Consider the following 13,448-nt stretch of genomic DNA (forward strand, 5'->3'; position numbering starts at 1 on the left):
AATCTGTCTCTTCCATGCTTCCTGGTTTGCTCAGAGAGCACTGAAGCATTTTTCATAACCTCAGTCCTTCAGCATTGCCCTCTTACACTCTTTTTACAGATGGCAGTGTTCTTCTGCTACCCACTCTTCATCTCTTCTGTAATAGGACAGCTCACGTGTGTTTAGCGCGGATACTGCTAGCCGGTTGCTCTGCACAGCGCTTGGCGTATAATCTCATTTAGCCCGTATCTCAGTCCTATGAGGTAGGTTGTTAAATACTTGCAGCAAGTCTTAACCATGTCTGCACAGAAAGTGACAGCATGATCACCAAGACTGGGAATGAGGACCGAGACATCAAAGCCAGGCTGATGGTCCTTGGCCCAGACTGTATATTGGAGTCACCTGGGGAGCCTATAAAAGATACCGATGTCTGCCTGCCCCCAAGAGATGCTGATATCATATGCCCAGATGGAACCTGGTCTGTATTCTTAACAGCTTCTCCAGTGGTTCTAAGTATATACCCACCGTGCTAGGCCCTGACAGCAAAGAGGAGACCCAGAGCTGGAGGACCAACAGGCCTGCAGTTAGAGGGAAAGCTGGAGCCCTCAGTATCCCATAAAGCATGTTCCTGGGATGTGATGTGCGTGTATATGGGTGTCTGTGGGTATCTGTGTGTTTGTGCTCTATTGGTAGCATAGGGGAGGAAGTAAACTCTCTGCAGCCTCCTAGAGTGGATTAAAGCCTCTGATACGTATATATGCATGCATACTTATATAGATATATATACGTACACATACATACATACATGTGTATGTATATCTGTCTGTCCATATGTATTTATGTATACGTGCCAGGAAGAGGCTTGCCGTACATATGTGATATGTATATACATGGCACATCCAGTGCAATCCAGCTTTCATCAGTAATGAAGACCTCAGACTTTCTCATGTTAACCCCTCTGAATGAAAGTCTCGGTACCCCTTGTTCTTGCACAGAGCAAGAGGGATTTTTAAGTTTGTTTACCTCCAGAAAAGAAATCCTTTCATATTTTAGTTGTAAGCATTTACAAACCTTAAAATCTTACTTTCAGAGCAATCTAGAAAGTGAAATGGAGAGTAAAACAGAAACGGTAAAGGCAAACAACTGGGGCCGTGTAACTTTGGCCCACAGTGAGTATGACCCAAAATGAAATAAAAACTAACGAAAAGGCGGTAATTTCCTAAATCTTCTGTGACTGACATCATAGCATTCCTCTGGGCAAGAGAAAGAATAGTAAGGCTATGAGAAGAGAGAATTATATCATCTTGTATACCCAACAGCCATTCTGAACATTCAGATTTTAGGAGCTTCACTAGATATCAATACAAAGCTTATGTCTATACCTGTACTGTTTGGGACAGATTTGAGATTTGATCTTGCCCACATGCCAGGTCCTAATAAAAGATGTGCATGACCCGGGTGGCTCAGTGAGCAGTTTGTTGGTAATGGGAGTATTCTGAATATCTATTTGAATATATACTTCCAGTTCTCCCCATAATTTCCAGCAAGTCCTGAGTGAAATCACTCGGCCCTCCCTGTACCTCCTTTTCTTCTGTGAAGTAGGGACCTCTCTGATCATCATCTGGTAATGTTTATGAAGCTCCGTCAGACCTGTGTCTGGAAGACTCCGTTGACAGTAATGCGTGCTTGGTTTATGAGATGGTTACAAGAGAATGGAGGTGGAGGCAGGGTGCCAAACATGGCCAGAACTTTTATCTTTGACATTACAAAGAGGTCCTCTGGCTGAGGGCCAGCCTGGAGTTTACTGGAATCCAAAATGCAGACATGCAGTCTCCATTGGTGGCGTGCCGGGAAGAGGCTAGCCGTACCGTCAGCCAGCGCTTTGCTTCCACGGCTGCAGAGCTGCTTGGATGAACCATCTGAGTCCTGGTGATTTTGTGCAGTAGCTCTCATGGATGTGAGGTGGGAATCTGGTCACCCCTCCCTCCTCCCAAACTTTAAAAAGTACTGTTCTGCTCACCAGGCCTTTAGCGCAAGTGATTGCCCTCTGGGGTGACCCACCCTTCAGCTTCCAGGGACAGATCTCTGCATGGATTAATTCATAGACTGCAGATCTTTTTTTTTTTTTTTTTTTTTTGAATTATTAAAGGAATACTGGCTTTTCTTCCACTGAGAGACAAAATAAATACAGTTCTAAAGTTGTTTTAAAGGCTGACATATTAAAGTCATTCTTTGCCTCAAACAGTGACATGCTTCTTTTGAGCTTGTGGCTTGTTTGGCACATGGTCGGAGGATTTTAGCGCTGCCTTACAAAGTATTTGTAAAACTGGGGAATCTGGGCAGCCCGACTCTGGGAATTAGGGGAAGCTATTGAGCCCTCCCTTAACTGATGTTAAGAGATACATTGTAATGTCAAATTAAATCATTTCTATAGATGACCCCGAAGATAACCCAAAAAAGTATGTCAGCTTGTGTCCCAGGACTTGCTATGTGCAGTTGTCATTGTGGACCCCAACTAAACTATTCCTTTGATTCAGAAGCACAGGTTAAATAATCTGATGTGCTTGCTTTAGCAGATAAGCAAATACCAGTTTACCCAAGTTGGGAATACTGCCTGTTAAAATCATGATACATACAAATGTTAAAGGGAATGTGCGAATTAAATTATCACTGTCAAATTCGGGGGTTGGCAGAAGGTAATACTGTATAGAGTGTTGTCTTGTCTTCATTCCTGTATACTCTCTGTGCTGTGGCTGGTGTCATTTGTATATGAGAAAACTCAAAACAGAATGAGAGAGGCAGAACTCAAAACAAAGGGGTTTACAGTTTACTGCACAATCACAAGCCTCAGAAACTCTCCTATCAGAATTTCATGTCTCTTTTCAGAGATAACATATATTTTACACATAGGCAGCTAATGGAGTGGAAGAATATTAGTTTCCATCTTGATGGTAACCCTAGTGAAGTTTAGGGCAAGCTGAGCCAGAAGGTGAGCCTGTTAGACTCTAGGCCTCACAGCCGGCCAGTGGCAGAGCTGACATCAGGGTCCAGCCTGCTTAGTTCCACTTTCATAGTGCTGCCTGCCACAGAGTTTTACATGCCAGGAGCACAGAACCCACGTCATGCTAGCATTCATCCTATGTTCACGTGTCTCTGGAGTGGCCACATCTAGCTTATCCTGACCTTTGCTATCAGGACATTGCCCCTTAAACCCCACTCGAATCTGCTGTGCTGCAGTTTAAGGCATTTTTATCTCTGTTTGCAGAGGAGAATGAGAGCATCTGCTCCCAAAGAAGAAAATATAAACAATGGAAGCGTGGTAGATGAAAGGAGATGAGGGCTGCGGCTTTGGTCTTCATTAAAACAAAGCTCACCCTGAAATTGGGAGGTGCACTTCATCTTAATGGCTATTGTCACGACAACAAATTTCCTGAAGAACCTTTGCATTCTTCCCAGTCTCAAACCTCCCACCTTGTCGTGTGTGCATAATAGTCCTGGTAGGGCTTTGGTAGGAGTTGTGAGTATGGGTTTACCGCAGTCTCAGCCATCCATTTGGTAGTCTCTCCACAGCTGGGAAAAGAATTTGCCTGAATGTGCATTTGCAAGCTGAGCTCATAGCCCTCTGCCTCACATAACCCCCATTATATGTTACTATATTAGGAACGTATCTTTCCAGTGTGGGGGGAGGGGCAGGCAACTGCCCCTTCAATATTCATGAAATGTTTAACTGCCCTTGTACGTCAGCCCATCATGCTAATTTTCTACAAAATGCTTTTCTACAAGCGGCTTGTTGTTAGCAAGCACCACTGACACAGGTAGGCTCTCAAACTGCCCTGAAGGATGGAGGCGTCCTGCTTCACTCCAGGTTGACTTGATTTTGTATAAGCACACGAACCTATTTCTCTGAGACGCAGTTTTATTCACTGGGATGGGAACGCCTCGCACAGAGGGAGGGGAGGTGTTGAGGCTGTGGACGGAATAGGCCTTTGGTGGTTCTAGAGGTTGTGACTTCACACCATCAGGGCTGTGGTCCCTTTCGCAGAAGCCATGAGGGAACATTTCCTTCCTTCGGGCAGTTCTGTATAGCTGGAGATTGAACCTTGGAACTGCAGTTGGTTTGGATCTGTGGCTTTGTGGAAATGTGCGGTTGTAGTACAGCCAAGGTTCTGCCTGAGATAAAAGCTAAGTGGACCTTTGGCGAATGGTGACAGTGACCGTGGGAGTGTGAAGTTAAATGGAACCGAGCTGCTGGTGCCTTCAGTTGTTCCATGAGTTTTCTCCTCACCAGGAGCATTTTTGTTTGGATTCGGCTCACAGCCCCTAGTTGCCCAAGTGCTCCTCCGTTGGATCCAAGGGAGGGACAGGGCTCATCTGAGAAGAGGACACCCATCCTGGGGTGAGCCAGCTCAGGGAGGCGGGTGAAGGAGGAGCAGGCGGGAACTTCAGGCTCTTGCGAGGATGCATGTAGCTGCTCGGACTCAGAGTCAGAGCCCTGCCACACCCTGCTTGTGGCCAACTGTTACAGGCACTGAGATCTCACAATTGTATGAGATAGATGAACAAATAACCTTTTAAAGCCAATTGTACTTAATCTGTGGGCTGATAACCCATCTGGAGGACACACTTTTCATCTGTGTCACAGTCACACTCATTTTTGCAAGACGGGAGAGCAAGCGTCATGAAACCCAGTGGAAAGTTCACAGGGGCCTGCGCCGTGGATGTCAGAGGCGGTTTGGTTTGGTTCATGGTGGATGACAGAAGTTTGCTTGGAGGACTACATTGAGGAAGAGCCTTCCAGGGGAATGGAATGGGATGTGTGAGGCGTGGGGTTGCAGCATAGTTGGTCCTCGGTTACATTGTAATGTACTCCCTCCTCCACTAGGATCTACCTTTTTTTTTCCTTCCCACCAAACAAAGCTGACTCTAGTCAGCCTCCTGTGGCCCCCTGCCCTGTAGGGTGGGAATTGAAAACTCGGGTCACTGTGGCATTCAGGACATGGGTAGCTCTAGAGGGGGCAAAGGACAGGATTAGAAGGTGCATCTACTTAGAGAATTGTTTCCCCTGAAGAATTACACCTCAGGAAGGTTGAAGGACTTGCCAAGGCCACACGGGGGGGTAGCAGGGATTCAGTTCCCATCTCATGGCTCCAAGTCCAGCATTCTGTTTTACTAAGTTCTCTGAATCATTGTGTGCATTTGCTGATGAATTGCTACTTAGAACATACTAAAATTTGATCATGCTTCAGCTTGAGAACATTCCTTCCTTTTCCTTATTCCCCAGCCCGTAATGCCCATTGACTCATCTGTGTCCGACATAATAGCAAATGCTTAATTTTTAGCCACTATTTTTCCCCTCAAATTACATTTGAACTGCTTTCAGTTATTCTTGCCAAGGAGGTGGAAATTGATTCCAGCAGAGATGTTTCCTGTTAATCATAAAGGTTTTGAGTGATGTTGGATATTAATCTACTAGTCCCAGCGTATTGCCCGAACCAGAGTACCTCAGAGACACTGCAAATTAAACTTTGTGTCCCTCGTAATTTTGAATTTCAGGACTTTGCCTTCTCTCTCCTGTGTGCAGACACTGTATTTGGACCTCATTCTACTTAAAAAAAAAAAAAAAAAAAAAACCTTTCTTCCTTTTAAGACATGAGTTATTGAATTACCGCAGAAGTTTGTGTTCATTAATTTTATTTTCATCCTATACTCCGTCTCTCTTCAATCCAGTCTAGTTAGAGTTTGCATGAGTATTGGATAACAGGAAGTACTGGAAAGCAGATTACCTTTCTCCTTTTCCTCTGCTTTTTAATGAGAACCATCTGAAATTAGCCCAGCAGAAAAGTTTCAACATCAAACACTGGCAAGCTAAGTGAATACATCTGTTCAAGTGTTCCAGATGCAAGGTGGGTCTGGGTGCATGCATGTGATGTTTAATCAGGCAGAGCCAGTGGTCACGTTCCCAAATGGATACTCAGCTAGGCTTGCTGGATTCCAGGCTTGCCCTCTGGAGGAAACGTAGCCTTGTAATTCGCAGTGACTACTGGTATCTTCCCACGCTGAACCTAAAGGAAGCCTTTGGCCAACTGAATGTAACCGTGCTGAGTGAGACCCTTTGATGTGGCGGTGAGATTATCTCATATCTTTTGGTACCTAGTTTTACAGTTAAGGAAATGATCCTGGGTACTGATTCAGCGGCTAAGTTTGAAGGAATGTAGAGGCCTCACTGATTCACCCAGGGATAGATGGATCCAGGGACCCGTGGGCCAAGAGAGCCCTTAGAAACGCAGATGTCTGAGGTAGAAGCCGGGAGAGTCAACCGAGCCCACTCTGCACGTCATCCATGATGCTGTGGTCAGAAGTGGGTCCGAGCCAGCGTGGGATTTCCTGCACTGTGGGAGGGCATCACAGTTGGGCTCTAAATTGTGACCATGCCAGCGGTAGTAGTTGACAAGTCCCCACAGCTGCAGTGGGAATGTGTCTTTCTCCACCTCGATCTCAGTGTGCTAATATTAGAGTCCAGGTAGAAGTGTGCTGGGAAAAGAACAGCCTGTTGTTGTCTTGGTTGGGATTCTCTTTGCTGTTGTGAAGTTAAGGTATTTATCCTTGTAATACTGTTACCCACGGGCTGTGGAAGGCCACGTCTCACTCATCCAGTCGGTCACCAAATATTTACTGAGTGGCTCACCTTGCTGGCACTGGGAGTACAGATATGATGAGGTTATGGTCCCTCAGGGCGTTCTGCGACTCCGTGGGAGGCAGTCCTGTAGATCGTTAGTGACAGCTCAGGGCCCGGTGGTGCAGAGTGGCCTGGAGGGCCAGACTAACCCAGAAGGCAGAACCAGAGAAGGTTTCCTCATAGAGTAATCAGGGGCTGTGTCCTGAAAGGACCAACGGGAGGAAAGCTGAAGATGTAAATAGAGTGGTGAGAAAGCCGAAGATGCAAATACACTGGCGAGCCGAGGAGACAGCGGGAATGCATTTCCGAGTCCCGGCCGGGGCCACAGGAAGGCAGAAGAAGTGCATGCCGAGTCCCGGCAGGGTCCACAGGAAGGCAGAAGTGCATGCCGAGTCCCGGTGGGGTCCACAGGAAGGCAGAAGTGCATGCCGAGTCCCGGCGGGGTCCACAGGAAGGCAGGGACGCATGCCGAGTCCCGGTGGGGTCCACAGGGAGGACATTTCAGTTGGAAGAGAGGGTGAAGTGCAGTAAGAGAGACAAGCGTGGGTAGGATTTTGGGGTGGAGCCGTGAGGGGAAAGAATGGGGTGAATGAATTGGGAGGGTGATGTTAAAGGGGCTGTGTGGTCAGAGAGAATGGAGACAGACTCACTCTTGCCTGAGAACAGCAGCACAGTTATGCCTTTGATGAATTACCTCCTGATTTTACTGTTTAAAATAAAGACAGGCTTTTGAAGGACTTCTCTGGGCTGTGCAGAGTGGTGGCCAGAGGTGGAGCTACATTGGCTCTGCACTATTGAAATCACTAGAACAGTTCATAGAAAAGAGTGTTAGCAGCATCTAGACCAGCCGCTGCCTTTGCAGGCGAGGAAGCTGAGGGCCAGGAAATGGAGGGCTTGCCCAGGGTCACACAGTGGGTCAGGGCAGCGATGCCGCCAGTGCTGGAACCAGCAGGTTCGTAGTTCTGTCATTTCCCAGGAAGGTCAACCTTCTCAGGAATCCTTTTGCTTCTAGGTTGAATTATTTTTAGCATTTGTAGAAAATTCAGCAACAGTGTATTTGATGTTTAAATGAATGTAAAATGCATGTTTCTATCCCCTAAAAACAAATTTCAGGACTCATCCATTCAAGCTCGTTTTATGTGGTACAGGTAAAATTCAAAGATAAATTTTTTTCCTGAATAACTTTGTCCTGAATTTTATTAAGTGTTTTTGTGTTTGGATATGAGATAATGGAAATAAGGACATAAATTTACTAATTTTATACCTCAAGGACTAAAAAAAAAAAAACAAAACCAGTAATTTACTCTTCCATTTATCATTTTAAAAAGTAGATTTAAATTAGGCTTCCCTAAGTGGTTTTTCTGTTTCTGTGCCCATGTCCTGTTCATGTACCTGTGCAACTGAACATTCTCCTCCAGCTTGGTGTGGAGAGAGGGGAGGGGAGGTAGAGCCAGTGTAGGCATAGCTGTGAGGAGTAGCCTCAGCGGGATGGGGAGGGTTAGGGGAAGTGGGGAACACTCCAGGGAGTTGGTAGCTATTAGTGAGTGTAGCTTTATCTAGCGCCAATCTAAAATGCTCTCCGAGGTATCGTTTCCAAATGTTTAGGAGCAGTTTCGAAGCTTGCTCGCTCTTCTGTTAAGCAAATAAAGGCTTAGGGTCAAGCTAAAAGAACAGCTAATCAGCTTATGTTCACTGGTGGCAAATTTCGTTGTGATTGTAATTCTCATATGAAGTTGTTTTTGCCCTGGGCTGTGGTCTCACCCTGCTTGATAGAATACAAGATCTGCTGTGGGTTCCCTGTTGGAGGATTTTAATCTCCTCTTTCAAGTGCTAGTTCGAGGAAGATCTTAGGAAACATGGGTTGAGGATATTTTTAATTTATTAACTCACAGACATGAGTTTCCCCTTTTAAGCAAGTCTAGGAGAGAAATCAAATTTAAGCATGAAGATAGTGGAAAGAGCATGGGCTCTGGAGCCAGACCTGGGTTTGCATCCTACCTCTGGCAATTAAGGGTACAAGGACATTTGGACCAATTATGTAAGCTTCGTTATGATATTGCATCTCATTTGTAAATTACAGGGATTGATGCCTTCCAAAGGTGTTGTGAGGAATAACTGAAATACATACAAGAGACATCAAATCATTACCAAGTTAGTTCACTTCTTCCAGATCCATACTAGAGACATTAAGCAGAGTCTGTTACATGCAGGACTCCGGGCTAGATATTTGGGAGAGGCTGGATCAGAGAAGAATGAGACCTATATTCAGCTCCAAAGAGCTTACAGTTAAGTGGGGAAAATATGGCATGCATACAAACTGCAGTCCGCAAGCTCTGGCCACACTGGCCTCTGTTGTTCCTGGAACATCCAGTCATGCTTCCGCCTCAGCGCTTGCTCTCCTCCCCCTGGAACTCCTGTCTCCTTTACCTCCTTGGGATCTTTACTCGAGGATCCTCCTGTTTAAAATGAACTCCCTGCTGCCAGTATCCCTGTCCCTCTTCCCGGCTTGCTTTTCCCCCAACAAACTGTGTGTGCACGCGCGTGTGCACGTGTGTACGTGTGTGTGCACATGTGTATTTTCTCTTGGTGTGTGCTCCACCCATCTTTTCACCACGATTATCTAATTTATTTACTGCTCAATCCGGACTGCCTAGAACAGTGCTGGGTTAGGTACTCAATAAGCATTAATGGAATAAATGAGTGATCTAACTAATTAATTTCAGGTACAGAGAGGGCCTAGCACAAAGAGCCCCAGTGGCTAGAAGAGCAGAAGGTCTGTTAGGGACTTAATTAATTTTCTATTGCTGCTGTAACAAATGCTCATAAATATAGTATCTAAAAACAACTCCGATTTGATATTTCAGTTCTGTAGGCCATAGCCTGATCCAAGTCTCCAGGAGGGGCAAGGCCGCCTTCCTTTCTGGAGACTACGGGAGATCTGTTTCCTTGCCTTTGTGGCTTCTGGTTAAGTTCTTCTCACAGCACATCACCCTGACCTCCTCTTTTGCCTCCCTCTTCTACTTTTAAGGACCCTTGTAATTATATTAGACCCACCTGGAAAGCCTGGGCTACATGCAGCTATTTTAAGGTCAGCTGATTGGCAGCCAGTCAGCCTAATGGGTAGACTTTATCTGGGAGGCAGTGGGAAGTTGCTGAAGGCTTTGGAGCAGGAGAGTGAAGTGATGGAAATGAGTGAGAAGACTGTTGGAGATGAATATGGGCCTAGAGCAGGCAGTCGGAGGGAGACTTATGTTTACCTTCTTAAAGGCATTTGATCTCTTCCCTCTTCTGTGTACAGAAAGCTAGGGATGTATTTAGAAATTCCTCTAAAAAAAAGTGCATTTGTGGTGTCTTTTTAAAAACCACTCTGTCACACATATGCACAGCAGGTACACATAGAGGCCCCAAAGCCCTGTTACATAGACACAAGTGCTCCCGTCTCCTCACACACACACCCCCTGCTTCCGCCTGAGAAAGAGTCTCAGGATTTCTTTTCTGTGGTTCCTAGTGTCCTGTCACTTTTTTTTTCTGCCCTGGCACACTTGAGTGATGTTTCTTCTCCCCAGAAACACAGGCTTGCTCTGGCAGTGGTTCTCATGGGGTGACTCCATAAGCCTTCTTCAGCAGGCACGTAAGAGTCTCCAGGGAGATGTATGGCATATGAGAAAGTCCTTCCTCCCTCACCCTTTCCTCATCCCCACACTGGCCCTGCTTTCATAGAAGTTCTAAGATGGTTCTTCAGCCTGACACCCACTGAAAGTCTCATGGTTATTTTGAAGTGTCTTATAGGAGTGCTGACCCTCTGATTAGCCACTGCAAAGCAGCACTGTCCAGCAGGACTTTCTGCAGTGACATAATAAAGTGTTCCATATCTGGCTTGTTCAGTGTGCTAGCTACAGCCACAGGTGGCTATTAGGTTCTGGGAATGCAGCTGCTGCTGCTGCTGAAGAACCGGGTTTTTCATTGCTTGAATTAACTTGAATTGAAACAGCCACACCTGGCTGGTGGCCACCCTTTAGTGCAGCTCTAAAGCAGCGGGACTGGCTGGGCGTGCTGAGGAGGCCGGGGCAGTATCTGGGTGAGCAGAGTCTATTTGGCAACCATGTAGCCTTTTGAATCAAACAGACCTGTGTTGAAATTTTGGTTCCAAGCTAGTGATTTGCAGGTAAGTCACTTAAAGTGAGTCTCACTTTTGTCACCTACAAACTGGGTATGATCAGTGGTGTATTAGGGAGAAAGATGTTAGGTACTCTGACTTGAGGGGAAGAACATTTCACCTCTGAATTGTTGCACATGATAAACATCAGACCTACTTTTCATTGATTTTGTTATTTTTCAGTATTCTGTAGACAGTGTGCCCTGTCACTCCCTGACCCAGGGTAGACTTCTCCTACCCCCTGCCTGTGTTACCCCATGGGGTATAATCTTACATACATAAAAGAGCTATGCGAAGATAAATCAGGACAGTATCAGTAACGCCTTCAGCATTGTACACACGTGGTTTTCAGTCATTCAGCAAGTGCTGACTGAGCAGCTACGATGTGCCGGGCACTGGGCTAGATGCCAGAGATACATTGGCAAATGGGAAACAGAGGACCTGCTCACTAAATAGGAGGGCAGACATTTAATACATGGGAGTCATAATTTTATCTACTTTTGAATTTTTCACTGTTTTGGGATTTTGATTTTAGGTAGAAGTCAGAATTGGTTCACCTGGGTGTAGTCGTACTTTATACTTAGTAAGGTTCTATCTGTGGGTCTTCTAACATAATTATTTTATCCTATTCCCCTTTTATTTTAGTAAATACCAGCTTTATTGAGGTATAATTCACGTATGAAGAAATTCACCCAGTTAAACTATATAATTCAGTGGTTTTCAGTCTCTCGGCAGAGTTGTGCATCCAGCATGGTGTCAATTTTAGAACATTTTTATCACCCCAAAAAGAAACCCGTACCCATTAGCACAGACTCTCCGGTTCCCTTCAATCCTCTTAGCTGTAGGCAACCAATAACCTACTGTGTCTCTCCAGATTTGTCTGTTGTGGGCAGGTCATATCCATGGAATCATACACGTGGTCTTTTGTGATTGGCTTTTCATTTAGCGTAATGTTTTCAAGGTTCATCCATCTGTAGCATGATCAGGACTTCATTATAGAATAATATTCTGTTGTATGGAAATACCACATTTTATTTATCAGTTGATAGACACGTGAGTTGTTTCCGTTTTTTGGCTACTATGAACAATACCACTATGAGTATTTGTGAACAAGATTTTGTTGAACATATGTTTTCATTTCTCTTGGGTAGATGCCTAGGAATAGGATCGTTTATGTGGTAACTCTGATTGGTAATATGGAAACTCAATGTTCAGCCATTTGGGGAATTCCAGAGTGTTTTCCAGAGCTATACCATTGCATTCTCGTGAGAAGCGTATGAGGGTTTCAGTTTCTCCACGGCTTCACCAACCTTTGCTGTTACCCGTTTTTATTCCAGCCGTCGTAGTGGATATCAAATAGTATCTCACTGTGGTTTTGCTTTATATTTCCCTGGTGATAAATGATGTCAAGCGTCTTTTTACGGGCTCATAGGCCCTTTGTGTGTCTCGGAGAGAGGTCTGTTCGGGCCCTTTGCCTGTTACTAACTGAGTTATTTGTCTTCCTTTTCTGGCCCCAACAGGATGCTGATATGCTGACTGGTGATGAGCGAGTATGGAAGGAAGTTCAGGAATCCCTGAAACACATTGAAGAACTGAAGGCACACTGGAGTATCCTCATCCGCGGCCTGGGTTGGGCTGTTGGGACTGTCTCCTTCCTGTCCTGAAGCCCTGTGGTAATCAGGCCGAAGGCCGGGTCTGGCCACTCCAGGAGCCAGTGCTTTCCATACTGTTTCATGGTCAGGCTGCACCCTGACCCGGTGAGCAGTTTGAGTAACGATAAAGAAGACTGGCAAGATCAGCGTGAATAATAACTCACTACCATTAGGTAACAATCAAAATTTGTGGCCCAGTGGGAGTAGGACAGTAAGTAGTAGCCTCTTTGTCTGTAAAAGGTAACAAATTCCTCAATTCTCTCCTCCCATAACCACCTACATCCCTAGGAAAGACTAGCCTAAAATCCTTATAATTCAGTGCCACTGACTGTCAGACTTAGAAGCTTCCTATTAAACCAGCCACGACTGCAGTGGCAATGGGGATTGCTGCACACATTTTCTCGGCGTGAATAGTCATGACCACAGGAGGCCAAAGTTCAGAGTAGCGAGAGTCACTTAGGAGGAGGGTCATCTGGGAAGGCTCCACTGACGTTTTACTGTGCAAAAGATAGCCTGAGTCAGGGGCAGGGTTCCAGTGGGCAGAGGCTGAGCGGAAGCCCCTCCTGGAGCAAAGCCGCTGAGGGAAACCGCAGGCAAGAAGGAGGAGATCGAAGTACATGAAAAGATTGCAAAACGGCACTCAGATGCCTGGGGTAGGTGATACCCAGGCACAGGGAGGTCTGCAGTTTTCTGATGATGCTATTGAAAAAGCTGAAAGGAACCAGAGAGGTACTTAGAGGGATGTTTCCATTTTTGAAGGTGAAGGACATGATTTCTGAATTGCTAGCCCACTGGATGTATTAGCAGTGTTAGTAATGAATCTAGGACTGGTTACTGAGGAATGGAGAGGAGAACTGTGATCCTCACGATGCTGTTGGCTCTTCCAGGAGCGAGTGAATCCACAGAGTCATGGCTTTGGTAAAGTTTGTGTCAGGATTTTAGGAAGGGGTTTGATGAAAAGTAATCAAGAAGTTTATGTTACATG

At 45.6% G+C, this 13,448-nt stretch overlaps 1 protein-coding gene across 19 annotated transcripts in view; it reads left to right on the forward strand.

The window, feature by feature from the left end:
- The window catches only part of SMYD3 (SET and MYND domain containing 3), an 839,170-nt gene that overhangs the window by 619,010 nt on the left and 206,712 nt on the right, over nt 1-13,448 (forward strand). For all 19 annotated transcript variants that reach the window (XR_008477979.2, XM_054248251.2, XM_078357184.1 and 16 more), the window contains one exon: nt 12,332-12,419. Coding sequence is in view for 18 of the 19 variants with exons in the window: in XM_054248251.2 (XP_054104226.1) it covers nt 12,332-12,419 (88 nt within the window). In the remaining variant the exon portion in view is untranslated. The remainder of the gene's footprint in view (nt 1-12,331; nt 12,420-13,448) is intronic.

This window comes from Callithrix jacchus, chromosome 19, assembly GCF_049354715.1.
Source record: "Callithrix jacchus isolate 240 chromosome 19, calJac240_pri, whole genome shotgun sequence".
Taxonomy (NCBI): domain Eukaryota; kingdom Metazoa; phylum Chordata; class Mammalia; order Primates; family Cebidae; genus Callithrix; species Callithrix jacchus.